This window comes from Hyla sarda, chromosome 4 (genome assembly GCF_029499605.1).
Source record: "Hyla sarda isolate aHylSar1 chromosome 4, aHylSar1.hap1, whole genome shotgun sequence".
In the NCBI taxonomy this organism is placed as follows: Eukaryota; Metazoa; Chordata; class Amphibia; order Anura; family Hylidae; genus Hyla; species Hyla sarda.
Window position 1 is genome coordinate 272,451,280 of NC_079192.1, and position 15,000 is coordinate 272,466,279.

At 41.7% G+C, this 15,000-nt stretch overlaps 1 protein-coding gene across 2 annotated transcripts in view; it reads left to right on the forward strand.

Moving 5' to 3' along the window:
* Positions 1 to 15,000, forward strand: part of TBK1 (TANK binding kinase 1) — an 81,830-nt gene that overhangs the window by 11,722 nt on the left and 55,108 nt on the right. For both annotated transcript variants that reach the window (XM_056574230.1, XM_056574231.1), the window contains exons 4-6: positions 4,246 to 4,375; positions 6,134 to 6,315; positions 11,061 to 11,221. In XM_056574230.1, the coding sequence (XP_056430205.1) occupies positions 4,246 to 4,375; positions 6,134 to 6,315; positions 11,061 to 11,221 (473 nt within the window). The remainder of the gene's footprint in view (positions 1 to 4,245; positions 4,376 to 6,133; positions 6,316 to 11,060; positions 11,222 to 15,000) is intronic.

Consider the following 15,000-nt stretch of genomic DNA (forward strand, 5'->3'; position numbering starts at 1 on the left):
ACTACAACTCACAGCATGTCCTCACTGTAACGGCATGCTGAGAGTTGTAGTCCTGCAATAGCTAACGTGCGGGTGGCCTGAGAGCGGAGCTTTAGAAAAAGTCGAACAAAAAAGTCTCAGCTGCAACTTTTTGTGTGACATTTAAAAAAGTGCCCCCCACATGCAGTAACCAGGTCTGACCTGACAGTGACTTGCGACTTTTTACTGTGGTATGTGACACTTTTTGTGAAATTTCCATGGAAAATCCCAATGACAACTTTCTGACCACTGCATCCACATTTGGAGACTTCACCATGAATAATGATTTCTCACAAATTGGCGGTGTGGTAAAAAGTCACAAAGAATTCACACAGACCACACATGCAACTTTTTACAACCAAAAATAAAATGTATAAATCATTTGATAAATTCCCCTCTGAGACTTTCACACAGCACTTACTTTGTGTGCTGGGTTTCCTTAGAAAGCCAAGCAAATACTAAAGCAAACACTTCTATCCCTACATTCTAGTAATTGTGGGGGTCTCAGCAGCTGGGCATTCACCAATCACAACGTCTGACATGTCTCTGATATGTCGGAAGTTTTCATAGCATGGCGCATGCAGCGCACGCATCTTTAGAGCATGCAATCATGGCCGTAAATGTTGGCACTTGTTTTGCTATACACACGTTTATTCCCTTTGTGTGTATTGGAACTAAACCAAAAAAGGGAGGGAAAAAAGCATATTGGACATAATGTCACACCAGACTCCAAAAATGGGCTGGACAAAATTATTGGCACCCTTTCAAAATTGTGGATAAATAATATTATTTCAAGCATGTGACACTCCTTTAAACTCACCTGGGACAAATAACAGGTGTGGGCAATATAAAAATCACTCCTGAAAGCGGATAAAAAGGAGAGAAGTTCACTTCATCTTTGCATTGTGTGTCTGTGTGTGCCACACTAAGCATGGACAACAGAAAGTGGAGAAGAGAACTGTCTGAGGACTTGAGAACCAAAATTGTGGAAAAAATATCAATAATCTCAAGGTTACAAGTCCATCTCCAGAGATCTAGATTTGCCTTTGTCCACAGTGCGAAACATTATCAAGAAGTTTGCAACCCATGGCACTGTAGCTAATCTCCCTGGGCATGGACAGAAGAGAAAAATTTAAAGGTGTCAATGCAGGATAGTCCAGATGGTGGATAAGCAGCCCCAAACAAGTTCCAAAGATATTCAAGCTGTCCTGCAGGCTCAGGGAGCATCAGTGTCAGCGCAAACTATCTGTCGACATTTAAATGAAATGCAAAGCTATGGCAGGAGACCCAGGAGGACCCCACTGCTGACACAGAGACATAAAAAGGCAGGACTACATTTTGCCAAAATGAACTTGAGTAAGCCAAAATCCTTCTGGGAAAACGTCTTGTGGACAGATGAGACCAAGATAGAGCTTTTTGGTGAAGCACATCATTCTACTGTTTACCAAAAATAAAATGAGGCCTACAAAGAAAATAACACAGTACCTACAGTGAAATATGGTGAAGGTTCAATGGTGTTTTGGGTTGTTTTGCTGCCTCTGGCACTGGGTGCCTTGAATGTATGCAAGGATCATGAAATCTGAGGATTACAAATGGATTTTGGGTCGCACTGTACAACCCAGTGTCAGAAAGCTGGGTTTGCATTCAAGATCTTTGGTCTTCCAGTAGGACAATGACCCCAATCATATGTCAAAAAGCACCCAGAAATGAATGTTTACAAAGTGCTGGATAGTTATGAAGTGGCCAGCAATGAGTCCAGATCTAAATCCCATTGAACACCTGTGGAGAGATCTTAAAATTGCTGTTGGGAAAAGGCGCCTTCCAATAAGAGAGACCTGGAGCAGTTTGCAAAGGAAGAGTGGTCCAACATTCTGGCTGAGAGGTGTAAGAAGCTTATTGATGGTTATGGGAAGCAACTGTTTCAGTTATTTTTTCCAAAGGGTGTGCAACCAAATATTAAGTTAAGGGTGCCAATAATTTTGTCCAGCCCATTTTTGGAGTTTGGTGTGACATTATGTCCAATTTGCTTTTTTTTACTCCCTTTTTTTGGTTTAGTTCCAATACACACAAAGGGAATAAACATGTGTATAGGAAAACATGTGTAATTGCAATCCTTTTCTGTGAGAAATACTTCATTTTCTAGAAAAATTTCAGGGGTGCCAACATTTACGGCCATGAATGTATGTACTTTTACAGTGCTCTGATCCTGTGGGCAATGTCAACGAATTGCAGCTGCAATACACAAGCGGGTATCCTGCCATAACTGCTGGGAGTGGAGATAACTCTTATCCCAGCTATTTACCCTGTAGATGCTAGGGCAATAGTGAGCCAGGCATCTGATTGATATGACAAAAGGGAGTTACCCATTAAAACTTGTGAACACATAGTATGGGCTAATAGATTGCCTATCAGCATTAAGCTGACGCAGAATGCTGCTTTGGTATGCTGCAGGAGATATATCAAAACCTATGTAGAGGAAGAATGGTGCAGTTGCCCATAACAACCAGTCAGATAGCTTTTTTCATTTTTATAAAGTCCTCTAAAAAATTAGACGCGATCCAATAGGTTGTTATGGGCAACTTCACCACGTTTCCTTTGCACAGTTTTTGATAAATTTCCCCCAGTACTGACTATAAAAAGATCCGGCAATTGAAATGTAAAGTCACCCTGTTTGATAAAAAATTAAGTGTATATGATCTACTTTTTTTTTTTTTTTTTTTTATATACTTCTAAACTTTGTTGTAGGCAACAAGACCAGTTTTATTAGACAGTGTAGATAAATAATACATAAGTAGGAAATTTATTAAAATGTGCAGAGGAAAAGTGCAGATTGCTTCTGATTGGCTTCTATGGGCAACTACTCCGCTTTTCCTCAACAGGTTTTGATAAATCTCCCCTGCAGTGTTTTATTTAAAAAAAAAAAATGTATCTGTAAAAATAAGTATGGAAAGTATTTATACCAGGTCAACTTTTGTAGATTTTAGCTGTGCAATGTTGCCTAAGGTTATTTCTTTAAAGTTCTGTCATTGCTATGCACAGTGCTCCATTGCAGCTCTGTAAAATACATACTCTGGAGGAAATTTATCAAAACCTGTGTAAAGGAAAAGTTGACCAGTTGCCCATAACAACCAATCAGATAGCTTCTTTCATTTTTAAAGAGGCCTGTGAAAAATAAAAGAAGCGATCTGATTGGTTGCTATGGGCAACTGGTCAACTTTTCTCTGCACAGGTTTTGATAAATCTCCCCCACTACCTGTCTTCTATGCATTCCTTTTCCTGTATAAGTTAGTGATACTGTCGTTAGAAATTTTTTTTCCCATTTGATATTTCCTTAAAAACTACCATATATACTCGAGTGTAAGCCGATGCCCCTAATTTCACCCCTAGAAAAGTTATTGACTCGACTATAAGCCTAGGGTGGGAAATACATCATCCAGACCCCCTGTCATCCTCCAGGGCCCCTGTCATCCTCCAGGGCCCCTGTCATCCTCCAGGCCCCCCGTCTTTAACACCCCCCCCCCGTCATTAACACCCACCGTCAACACCCCCCGTGTTCATATGCAAAATGGTTTCTCTTTGATCATTTTATGAACTTATTTCCTGTGTATGTGCACCATATAGGTTTCACATTGCTGCTTTAGGGTTATAAAAGGCATGCAATTTGGTTACAAAGCTGTAAAAAAAATATTTTTGTTGTTTTTTTAAGCCCAAAATGCAGGTTTTTCCTCTTTCCTTGCACCATATAGTTTCACATGGCTCTATTAGTTATTTAGAGCATGCATTGCTGCATTAGACTTATATAGAGCATGCTTTTAGGCAGAAAGTGTAAAAATGTTTCTGCAGACCTCATGACAGGACACATTACTACACTGATTTTAAGTTATTTTTTTTACATTTTCTTACTAATGACCAGTAACTCTTTAAAGGTAACTCTGATCTACATAAAGCTATGAGATCCCCAGTGTGGATTTAATAAACATTAAATTAGTATAAAGCCCATAGAAGCCATTCAATTCCATCTCTCAATTTCAAGAGACACTTTGGAAAATGAAATATGAAATCTGATTACTTGCTTTGAGTAAGTTTTTCACTTCCTTTTACCGCATTTTCACAAATTTTTCATACTATTGCCTGAAATCGTTTACAGTTCTCATGAATGGTATTTTTAGTATCATTTGAAAGGCAAATCTCATACCGTATTTTACTATTTACATTTTTTCATTCCAGATGTCAAGTCGACATAAAGTGTTGGTTATGGAGTTTTGCCCATGTGCAAGCTTATACTCTGTGCTTGAAGAACCCTCAAATGCATATGGATTACCAGAGTCTGAATTTCTTATAGTTTCCCGGGATGTTGGTATGTCTTTTGTTGTCCACAAATTTTAGGCATCACTGTCATTCAGAACAACTTGACTTTTTGCCAGTTTCAGCTGGGTTAAGTGTGTGGCAGAGAGCGCCACTCTCCCCAGCTGTCACTTAAGTCCGGCCTTTTTTCTACATTAGTCTATGGAGTGAAAAGGTTGGATTTGCCGCCCTGGGGAATGAAGCATGCACATGATTCATTCTCTTTTAGGGTGAATTCACAAGTGGCAGATTTTTGCAGAAAATTTCTTAAACTTTCCTATTCATCTGAAATGTCCTTACAAGTGTCTTTGATAAATGGAACTGCTTTACGGAGCTTTAAGCAGTCATAAACATTCTAGCTATGTTACCAACATTCATAGGAAAGAGATTTTTTGCTTTTGCTTCACAATTTCTTCCACCTATGATAACAGGTTTTCCCTCTATCCACCAATGAATGATGTTTCTTAATTATCAAATATAATATTGTGAGTGTAATGTAACAAAAAGTTACATCACATGTACATTATACCATAGTATTTTTTACTTTTTTCTTCATGCAGAGTCTTGATGTATTTTAAATATAACTATTAAACATTAACTCCTTAAGGACTGAACATTTTTCAGTTTTTGCACTTTAATTTTTTCCTCCTTACCTTTTAAAATCATAACCCTTTCAATTTTGCACCTAAAAATGTACTATATATTTTTATAGCAAGAAGGAGAGGAAAGCTGGCACTACCTTATAGAGTCCTGACATACAATGTCCCCAGTGATGCACTGCTACTGCTTATTCTCTGTGTGTGGAGATAGCGGTGCAACGTCCCGAAGGCAAAGACAGCAATCCAAACTGAAGGAGAAAGTCGGACGGCAACTCACTTTGTTCCACAAAACTTTATTCAGAGAATCAGGGTGCAGGTGACAGACAGGATAACACTCTGTTATCCTGTCTGTCATCTGCACCCTGATTCTCTGAATAAAGTTTCGTGGAACACAGTGAGTTGCTGTCCGACTTTCTCCTTCAGTTTGGATATATTTTTATAGTTTGGACATTTCCGCACTTGGCGATACCACGTATGTTTATTTTTATTATGGTTGCATATTTTTTATATGGAATTTGGGAAAAGGGGGGGTGATTTAAACTTTTAATAAGGAATGGTTTAATGGGTGTTTTTGAACTTAACCTTTTTTTTTTTTTTACACTTTTAGTCCCCTTAGGGGACTTTTTGTAGGAATCATTAGATTCCTCATACAGATCAATGTGGTTTCATAGAACCACATTGATCTGTGTGCTCTGCACTTGATTGATAAAGCCTGGGCCTGCCAGGCTTTATCATTCACAGCTCAGCAGCCAGCATGGAAGGAGCTCTCCGGCTACCTCAGTAGTGGATCACCCCCCTGTGATCGTGCTGCGGTGGGGGGGGGGGGGGGGGGAGATCCTCCCCACTGGACCACCAGGGATGGTTTAAATGTCCCTTTTAGATGCCGCTGTCAACTTTTGACAGCGGCGATCTAAAGGGTTATAGCCGCATATCAGCGGCAATCACCACATGTCAGCTATTAACGCCGCCCCCCAGCTACAAGAATCTGCTGGGGGCCCGCCGGTATGACAAACAATGCCATACAAAGGTTGCCGTCTCAGTACAAGCCGGCTCGTCCTTAGATGGCAACCAGTTAAAGCCAATTTCTGTACTGAATTATATTTTCCTTCTACATTATAAAAATGCACAAACTAAACACATCAATTGGCTCAACACTGACTTTTCCCCCCTAGTGGCAGGAATGAATCACCTTAGAGAAAATGGAATAATACACAGAGATATCAAGCCGGGGAATATTATGCGAGTCATTGGTGAAGACGGGCAGTCGGTTTATAAGTTGACTGACTTTGGAGCAGCCAGGGAATTGGAAGATGATGAACAGTTTGTTTCCCTCTATGGCACCGAAGAATATTTGGTAATTGTTGATAATTTGCTTTCATGAACATTTTTGCCCAATGTGGCTATTTTTATAGCTAGTGCTTGGGTCAGTATTTTGCAATGATGTTTGTAAGCCAAAAACATGCAAGAGGAAAACTTTTCACTATATGTTTTCTCTTTGTAGGTTCCACTGCTTCTTTTGGTTTACGAATATTGATGCAAAATACTGCTGTGTGAAAAAGTAATGGCTTTTGGAATTATATGACATATATACAAAAACATTTATGCTGCCTTAACCCCTTAACGACCACAGACATAAATGTATGTCCTGGTGTGGCGGTACTTCGTACACCAGGACGTACATTTACGTCCTGTACATGATCGCAAGCATTGATCATGATAGCAGCGAGGGACCCGCCGGTAATGGCGGACATCAGCGATCGCGAGCGGAGCTACCACCTGTTCCAGCCCCTGCCTCTCAGCGCCCCCCCACCCCACTGTTTTACTCTGTGTGGCACTGCAAATGTTTCATTTAATCAGTTATGGTTCATTGTTTTTGCTCCAACCTGATTCATTGGATTCTTGTGGTAATTCCAGAGGCAATATGTGATGTATCCGATTTGATTCGCTCATCTCTATTGAGGACCCATTGAAGGGCAAGTCTGGTGCAAGCAGCTGCGGTTATTCCAGCTCCAATAATGTAAAATTTGCTGCAGTGTATCAGTGAAAATGCTTGTACTTGTATCTTAAAATTAAGCTGGCAGTCTGCCATGAGGCCAGCTAATACCTGTCCAAGCCCCTGCCTATCAGCGCACCCCCATGCTCATGACTAAGTGTCCACTTCAAAAGGGAGGGGCTACAGGACAAGCAACTTGGACAGGAGCACATTCAGCTTCTGTGACATTGGATAAGTGGGCGCATAAAGCTAGAAGTGCCTGCAGTGAAAAAGCTAAAAAGCTTGTACTTGTATCTTAAAATCGAGCTGGCGGTCCTCCGCCAGGTGAGCTACCACCTGTTCCAGCCCCTGCCTCTCAGGTGGTTCATTGTTATCGCTCCAAACTGTTTGATTAGATTCTTGTTGTAATTCCACAGGTAATATATGGCGGCGACGACCATAGGGCCTCAGTGTTGAAAAGTTTACATATTTTTTTTTTTTTAAAGATTTTCATTAAATTCACAAGTTTAATGTCCCGGGTGCTCGAAGCATTTACTTTGAACTAATACTGTATGACCACAAAACCCAATATAACTAGGAGTCACATGGCTGCACAATGACAGACTGGAGGTGGCAGGAGCATAAGGAGACCACAAAGTGGCAGAATGACGAAGCCTGGAGGTGGCAGCAGCAAGAGGAGACCACAGGGCCTCACAACTGAAAAGATTAAAGATATATTTTCAAATTTAAATTGAAGATTTTTAAATAGATTACCATAAATTTTTTTAGGTAATGTCTCAGCAGCATGAGGAGATCACATGGCGGCACAATGACACAGCCTGGAGGTGACACCAGCATGAGGAGACCAAAATGTGGCAGAATGACTCAACCTGGAGGTGGCAGCAGTAAGAGGAGACCATATGGTGACCGAATTACACAGCCTGGAGGTGGGGGCAGCCTGACCAGACCAAAGGGCCTCACAATTGAAAAGATTAAAGATATTTTTTAAATTGCATGTGGCCATGTTAACATCCTCCGGATACTTAATGAAAAAGTGCAACACCGCAGAGTAGCTGATTTTCCCCCCAAAAGTCTGCTCTGACTGCTACTGCCACAGACTCCAGGAACCCCTGTTCCACTACCTCCCAGGCAGGTAGGCTGCCGTGAAGCAGGTGGTCTATTCCGCGCACGTTTGGCTCCAGACTTCGCACTGCTGCCCACATGCTGACTCCCAACCTTGTTACCACCCTGCTGGCGGCTCAACTGCTGCCTCACAGGCAACCTGCCACCCTCTTTTCCTGATGATGATGAAGCCCCTTCTGCACCCGGCTCCCAAGTGCGATCGGCTTCATCATCATCATAGAGTTGTGTCTGCACGTCACTGATGTCTTCCTCAGGTTCCTCAACAGTGTGTGCTTAAGGAGCCTGAATGCTCCCAACACCACCTCCCATGCCACTCTCCTCATCACTTCTTGCCCCACTAGCGAAGGAAGCGGGGGATGTCTCATATCTCCTCCACTTCTTGGCTGGGCAGTAGCTACTGACTGTCCTCTAGTAGATCGTCCTGACTAAAAAGTGGAGCTGAACCCACAGCATAGGATACTTCTATGAGGAAGGGAACAGCATAGGACAGAGGCAATTGGAGGACAGGGACTGCTCCTGGGCCATGGCAACTGATAGTTGTTTCTGAGGAAGTGGATGACCAAGTTAACCAATCAATGACAGCAGATGGGTTGCTGGTTGAGACGTGACCGCAAGCTGATACCAGGAGCACAGGCCTCTCACTGCGACTACTGGTGCCAATCGCCCCTAATCTGCTGCAACCTCTGATGCGCCTGTTGAATTTAGGCTGTGGCACTTCCCTGCCTGACATACTTAGTGCATATTTGAGGGAGTTCAATGCGCTCCAGTAAGCTTAAAACAGCATTTGTCTACCACACCAGCAGGTGTGTACTTTTGGCTGGCCTTGCACAGTAACTAGGCCCTTAAGTCTGTAAAAGGAACAAAATGGTTCACCACTTAGATGTACGCACAGGTTACACTTAATAGAGGACAATACGCTTTTAGTGCTCTGCTCACCCTAACTGGCTGGCTAATATTAGCTTTTCAGTTGTTGTACACACCAGTGCTGCAGCACACAGTCGCTGTGTACTACACCCAAAATTCTCTCTCAATCTCACTCCCTTCCCTATCAGTGCTTCTAGACTGGATTTGGGCTTGAGGTGAATCACTGCTGTAATACATGCCGCAATTGCACTTTTTCTCTCAATCTCTCTCCCTTCCCTATCAGTGCTTCTAGGCTGCATTGGGCTTGAGGTGAATTGCTGCTGTAAAAAAGCTGTTCTGTGCAACACACTGCTTTCTGCCCCTCTCTCTCTCTGCAATAGAAAGTTGATGTGAGTGGACGCAAGATGGCTGCCGATTATATAGCACTGTGACATCACAGGGGTGGCTGGCTGCTCATAGGCTGCATGCTGCATCTGATTCAGGGTCATCCTGCCGACCCTTGTTCCTGCTTTCCCAGGATTCCTTGCCCCATGTCCCCACATATGGATCCGCCATTTTCGATGCCCCCTGGAGCCCGGACAGCACTAAATGGAGTTTAATTCGGATTCGTCAGATTAGATTCGCTCATTCCTAGCCGTGATCAATATAGATCATGGCATCTGCGGCAATGTGTATGTTTAAATGGATGATCTGATCGCCTGTGGTGCTGCCGCGGGGATCCGATCATCTAAAATGGTGGACGGAAGTCCTCTCACCTGCCTCCGTCTGTCTCCTGGGGTCTTCTGCTCTGGTCTGAGATCGAGCAGACCAGAGCAGAAGATCGCCAATAATACTGATCAGTGCTATGCCTAGGCATAGCTCTGTTCAGTATATGCAATCTAATGATATGATAATGAAAAAATTATAAAAAGAGATTTTAAAAGTTTCATATACGCAAATGTGGTAATGATAAAAAGTACAGATTACGGCGCAAGAAATTAGCCCCCGTACAGCCGTGTATACGGAAAAATGAAAAAGTTATAGGTGGTCAAAATAGGATGATTTTAAACATACTGATTTTGTAAAAAAGTTTAATATTTTTTAAAAGCAGTACAATAATAGAAAATGTAAAGATGGGTATAATTTTAATCATATTGACCCACAGAATAAAGAAAATTTTTACTGTAAAGTGTACAGTGTGAAAACGAAACCCTCCAAAATCAGCAAAATTGTAGTTTTCATAAAAATTTCCTTACATAAAAAAAAAATTTTTTGCGTTCGCAATACATTTTATGGTAAAATGAGGTGTCATTACAAAGTACAATTAGTCATGCAAAAAACAAGCCCTTATATGGGTCTGTGGACGGAAATATAAAAAAGTTAGAATGTGAGGAGGAAAAAACAAAAGAGCAAAAATAAAATTTGCCTGGTCCTTAAGGTCAAAATAGACTTTGTCCTTAAGGGGTTAATGTCAAAATAGACACTGACCTACAAAAGGGTTATTGAGCTGACACTCTGTTTAGCCCTTGTGTCTGTGTTTACTGGTGAACATGGGGTTATTGATGTTACGCACATAGCAGGCTACAGTGTGTTTTTCAAGAATAAAATTGCCATTAAAAAACATTAGCATCCTGAGAACATGTTATGGTGTACCTGTAGGGTGAAATAGGAAGGTCCTCTGCTTCTGTAGAACTACTAAGAGACCTGTTTAACACCCTTATATGGCATGTCAGTAGCAGCTGTGGCTGATATTGGACATTACAGCAGGAGCCCAGTTGTCATTCACTGCTACGCCTTCAGTGATCACATGAGCACAAATACTAAGCCCATACAATCACTCTGACATTTTACAGATCAAGGTGTGCCAGCTACCGGAGGCCACTGACATGCCATTATAAAAAGGTATGGAAAGGTATTCAGTGATAATGGGAGAGACTGAGCTGTCCCCACAAGGGGAGGCAGCTGACTCGATATGATTATCTATCTGTATGATAAAATCTGTGCATTATGTGAAATTGAAAAATACTCTTCCCATGTCCTCAGCTGATACCATTATTCCATTGTGTGTTATTCCTGAAATGTATGCATTATGAATATTCAGATTGTAATATTTCTCTTGCTGATTGAAGTTTTTTTTATAGCACCCAGACATGTATGAGCGCGCTGTGCTTAGAAAAGAACACCAAAAGAAGTATGGTGCTACCGTAGATTTGTGGAGCATTGGCGTGACATTCTACCATGCAGCAACTGGCAGCCTTCCCTTCAGACCTTTTGAGGGTCCTCGTCGTAACAAAGAAGTCATGTATGTATTTCATTTAAATATTGGCATGTGGTTATGCAATGTATTCAGCTTGTAGAACCTTTTGGAGGAGATTTATCAAAACCGGTCCATCAGAAAAGTTGCCCATAGAAACCAATCAGATCGTTTCTTTCATTTTTCAGAGGCCTTTTCAAAAAAGAAAGAAGCAATCTGATTGGTTGCTATGGGCAGCTCAGCAACTGTTCCTCTGGACAGGTTTTGAACCGTTACGAACAGTCTACATCATACCTACAGCTAAAAGGAGCACTGATATTTAACCCCTTAACGACAATGGATGTAAATGTTTGTCATTGTGCTGTGGTACTTACCGCACCATGACGCACCTTTACGTTCCCCCATGACGGTGTTCGCGTAATGCGCGGCTGGTCCCGGCTGCTATCATCAGCCAGGGACCCGCCAGTAATGGCGGACATCCGTGATCGCGCAGATGTCCGCCATTAACCCCTCAGATGCCGTGATCTATACAGATCACGGCATCTGCGGCAGATATGATCTAGATTAGGTCTCTACGGACATAATGATACCAAATATTTATTATTTTATGTTTTCTTTAAACATTATTTTTGTGAGGAATATATGCATTTTTATTTTGGTGAGCTAGGGGAATTTTTGACATGGTGACAACCAGGCTCACATGATTTGGCATATTTGCTGCTATTAAAAGGGTTCAGTATGCACTCTCCTATCTAAGGAGTACTCTGACCCCTGCTATATAATCACTATACTCAGCTAACTATCTCCGCCCTGTTTAAATTAATTAGTGCTAATTTATGGGCATGGTCTGGTTTGAAACTATGCTGGGGCGATAGGATTACTTCCATTAAAATCAGTACTCCTCTTCTATTATTATATGCTTTCTGTACACTACCAATTAGGGTACCAAGTTTGGCTTTGACAAGTTTACAGAGGGATCTCTTCAAGTTTGTGGGGTGGGGAGGGATGAAAGGCTGGCAAGTGGGCTATAAGACCCTATATGCCCTTTGTCACCATAAAGGTTTTAGCATCCCTAACCATACAAAATATCAGGTGGTTAGTCTAGCCCAATAAGCTTAACTTTATGCATGCTTCAGTGCTCCCCAGTGGGTGGCCATTGAGGCACCTGTGGTCCCCAATGCGTCCCTTCAGTTAATTCCCTTAGAACTTTGGTCCTCAATATTGTTAACCCTGTCTCAGTACTTGGCATATTGCGACACTCTCAAAACACCTTCTTTCCTCTAGTGGCTGCATGCCGCGGCCACCCAGATGTTTCATAATCCTGACTTGTCCTTTGCGTATGGGATCTTCAGATTTCTCTTGATGGATTAATAAGGGGTTTCTTCGCATTGGTGCCTTTTTGGCAAATTGGGGATTGAGTCCCTTGATCATTTGTGCACCTATCATGCTCTCCTGGACACTGAACACTTATTGCCAAATCTCTAACTTTCTTACTGCTTTTAAGAAGAGTAATGCATACATAACATTTTGCATCCAATATGAATCGTATATTACGGTAATTCCCAGGAAGTAAGTTATTATGTTCAACTATATATGGTGACCTTCTGGTTTTCTATGGCAAACTTCCACACAGGCCTTTTCAAAAATTATAGAAGCTATCTGATTGGTTGCTATAGGCAACTCAGCAACCTTTCCTCTGCACAGGTTTTGATAAATCTTCCCCTTTAAACTTAAAGAGTGGGCCCAAATGTCTCTTATTACATCTAAACTTTCTATTAATGTTTCACTACAAGAGGCAGGCTGGAAAGTATTGCTTAGGTGGTACTTGGTTTGGCAAGAAGTTTCCCCTCTCCTTAATGTTTCCGGAATGGGCGTAGTAGAGGATTACATTTGGATTGCATTTATCATCTCATCCATTGAGTAATTTTAGGAAGAGGCCAGAACACGCATTGTTAAATGCTCAGATACCTGAGACACCCAGGGCTACCAGGAAACTTATCTACTCAATTTTCTTGCCTGCCAATGTCACCATTGCCATGAGTTGGAAAACTAAACCTATACCTCGGCTCTTTGCTAGGTCCAAATTGAAATGAGTTATGGTGAAAAGTTAATTAGCCTTCTTTAAGGGCTTATCCGACACTATAAAAACAGACAAGTGTGGTGCTGTTTATTGAAGAAATTAACTCCTTTTTTTTTTTCTTCTGTTGCTGGATAACCCCTTTAAAGAGTCGCAAAAAACCTTTGACGCAACTTGGAAGCCATAGATGGCTTACTTAGATACTTTCGCCTGACCTACTATTTTAACTCAATCATTTGGTTATATATATGATTCTTTATTTCTGCTTTCTACTCAGCTACCCTCTCTGCTGTGTCTTGTCTGTGTTCCTTACTGTACTTGTTCATTTTTCGGCAACCCCCGGATGTTTTTTTCTGTTCAAAAACTTGGTTCTTCTAGCATATTGTCTGTGGCATAGTTGTTGGTAGTTGTGATTCCATAGTTCCCTTTCTGATTACCTATACAGCATGGCCAATAACTAGGGTTTGTCACTTTTATTTTATAGATATCTATGATTATACTTCTGCAGTGCCTTTATATGTCTTGTATAACTTTTGCTTTCAGATGCTACATATGTTTTATTCAAAATTTTTATAAAACTGTTTTAAATGAGAAAGGCTGCAGGCTGGGCGATGTACTCGTAGTGGCTGCAGTATGAATACGGATGACTGGTCACTTTGGGGATATACTATGCAGTATAGGACTAGGATTTGCCAAATTTATCACTATGGTACAGACTGTTTCCTAAATTTGATGTCACATCTTAACTTGTCTAACTTTTATCCCAACCTGAGGTTGTCTTGAAAATCTACACCTAAACCTTTTTTGCGCATTTTAGGTCACATGCCATTTTAAGTCAAAGTGAGGGTTACTGACTTTCTAAAACACATGTAATAAATATAAATCAAATATATAGCTGTTACCTCAAGCACCTCACCAACTAGGGTGCATAATGATATGTGTGGATTAATTAATAAAAAACAGCATCACTAGTACAAAAATGTAATTAAATATAATTCAATAAAATAAAATATACTACACATGTACAGGCACTAGTACATACCCCACTGGGCCCTAGTGGGGTAATACTGGATGAATGACTAAAATATCATGAGCATGTACAGTCCAATAATCCGACACCTGGTTTGTTAGTCCCGTAACAGAGCAGATGGTTGAAATGCACTTGATAGATACTGCAAGATCAGACTCCAGATAGTCAATAGATGGAATAAATATGATAATGGAGGAACATTAATATTATATTTCTCACCGCCTATATCCGCCTGGTTCTCACTGGCGTGGACCTGTGGAGTGCGGCTGTAGAAAGCTCCGCCGTGGAGCAGCAAGATGGTAAGAGGCAATCTCACGCTGGAATTGGCGACCCCGATGGCAGTGGGGTGCGACACGATGGTCAAAGCCGTTCCTGGCAGCCGCTCTTCCGTGGATGGTAAGAGGGTTACAACGCCGACACTCTGGCAGGAGTGTTAGCACACACGGGAGCGGCGTCCCACGTGGGGAACTGGAGGTGAGATGCCGGCACACAAAGCGGGAGGCTGGAGCTTGGATCGACTCCTCAGGTGAAGCGGGAGGCTGGAGACTAGGTTAACTCCTCAGGTGCCAGGATTCAGTATGGACGCTGGTAATGGGATGAGTACCAGTAGATGGTGTGAATAGTGCCAAGTCCTAAACGTGTTTCAGGGTACTGGGAACTATAGTCCTCCAACCCCTTCTTCAGTAGGTAAATGTGCAGAAGCGGCTGCCAGGAACGGTA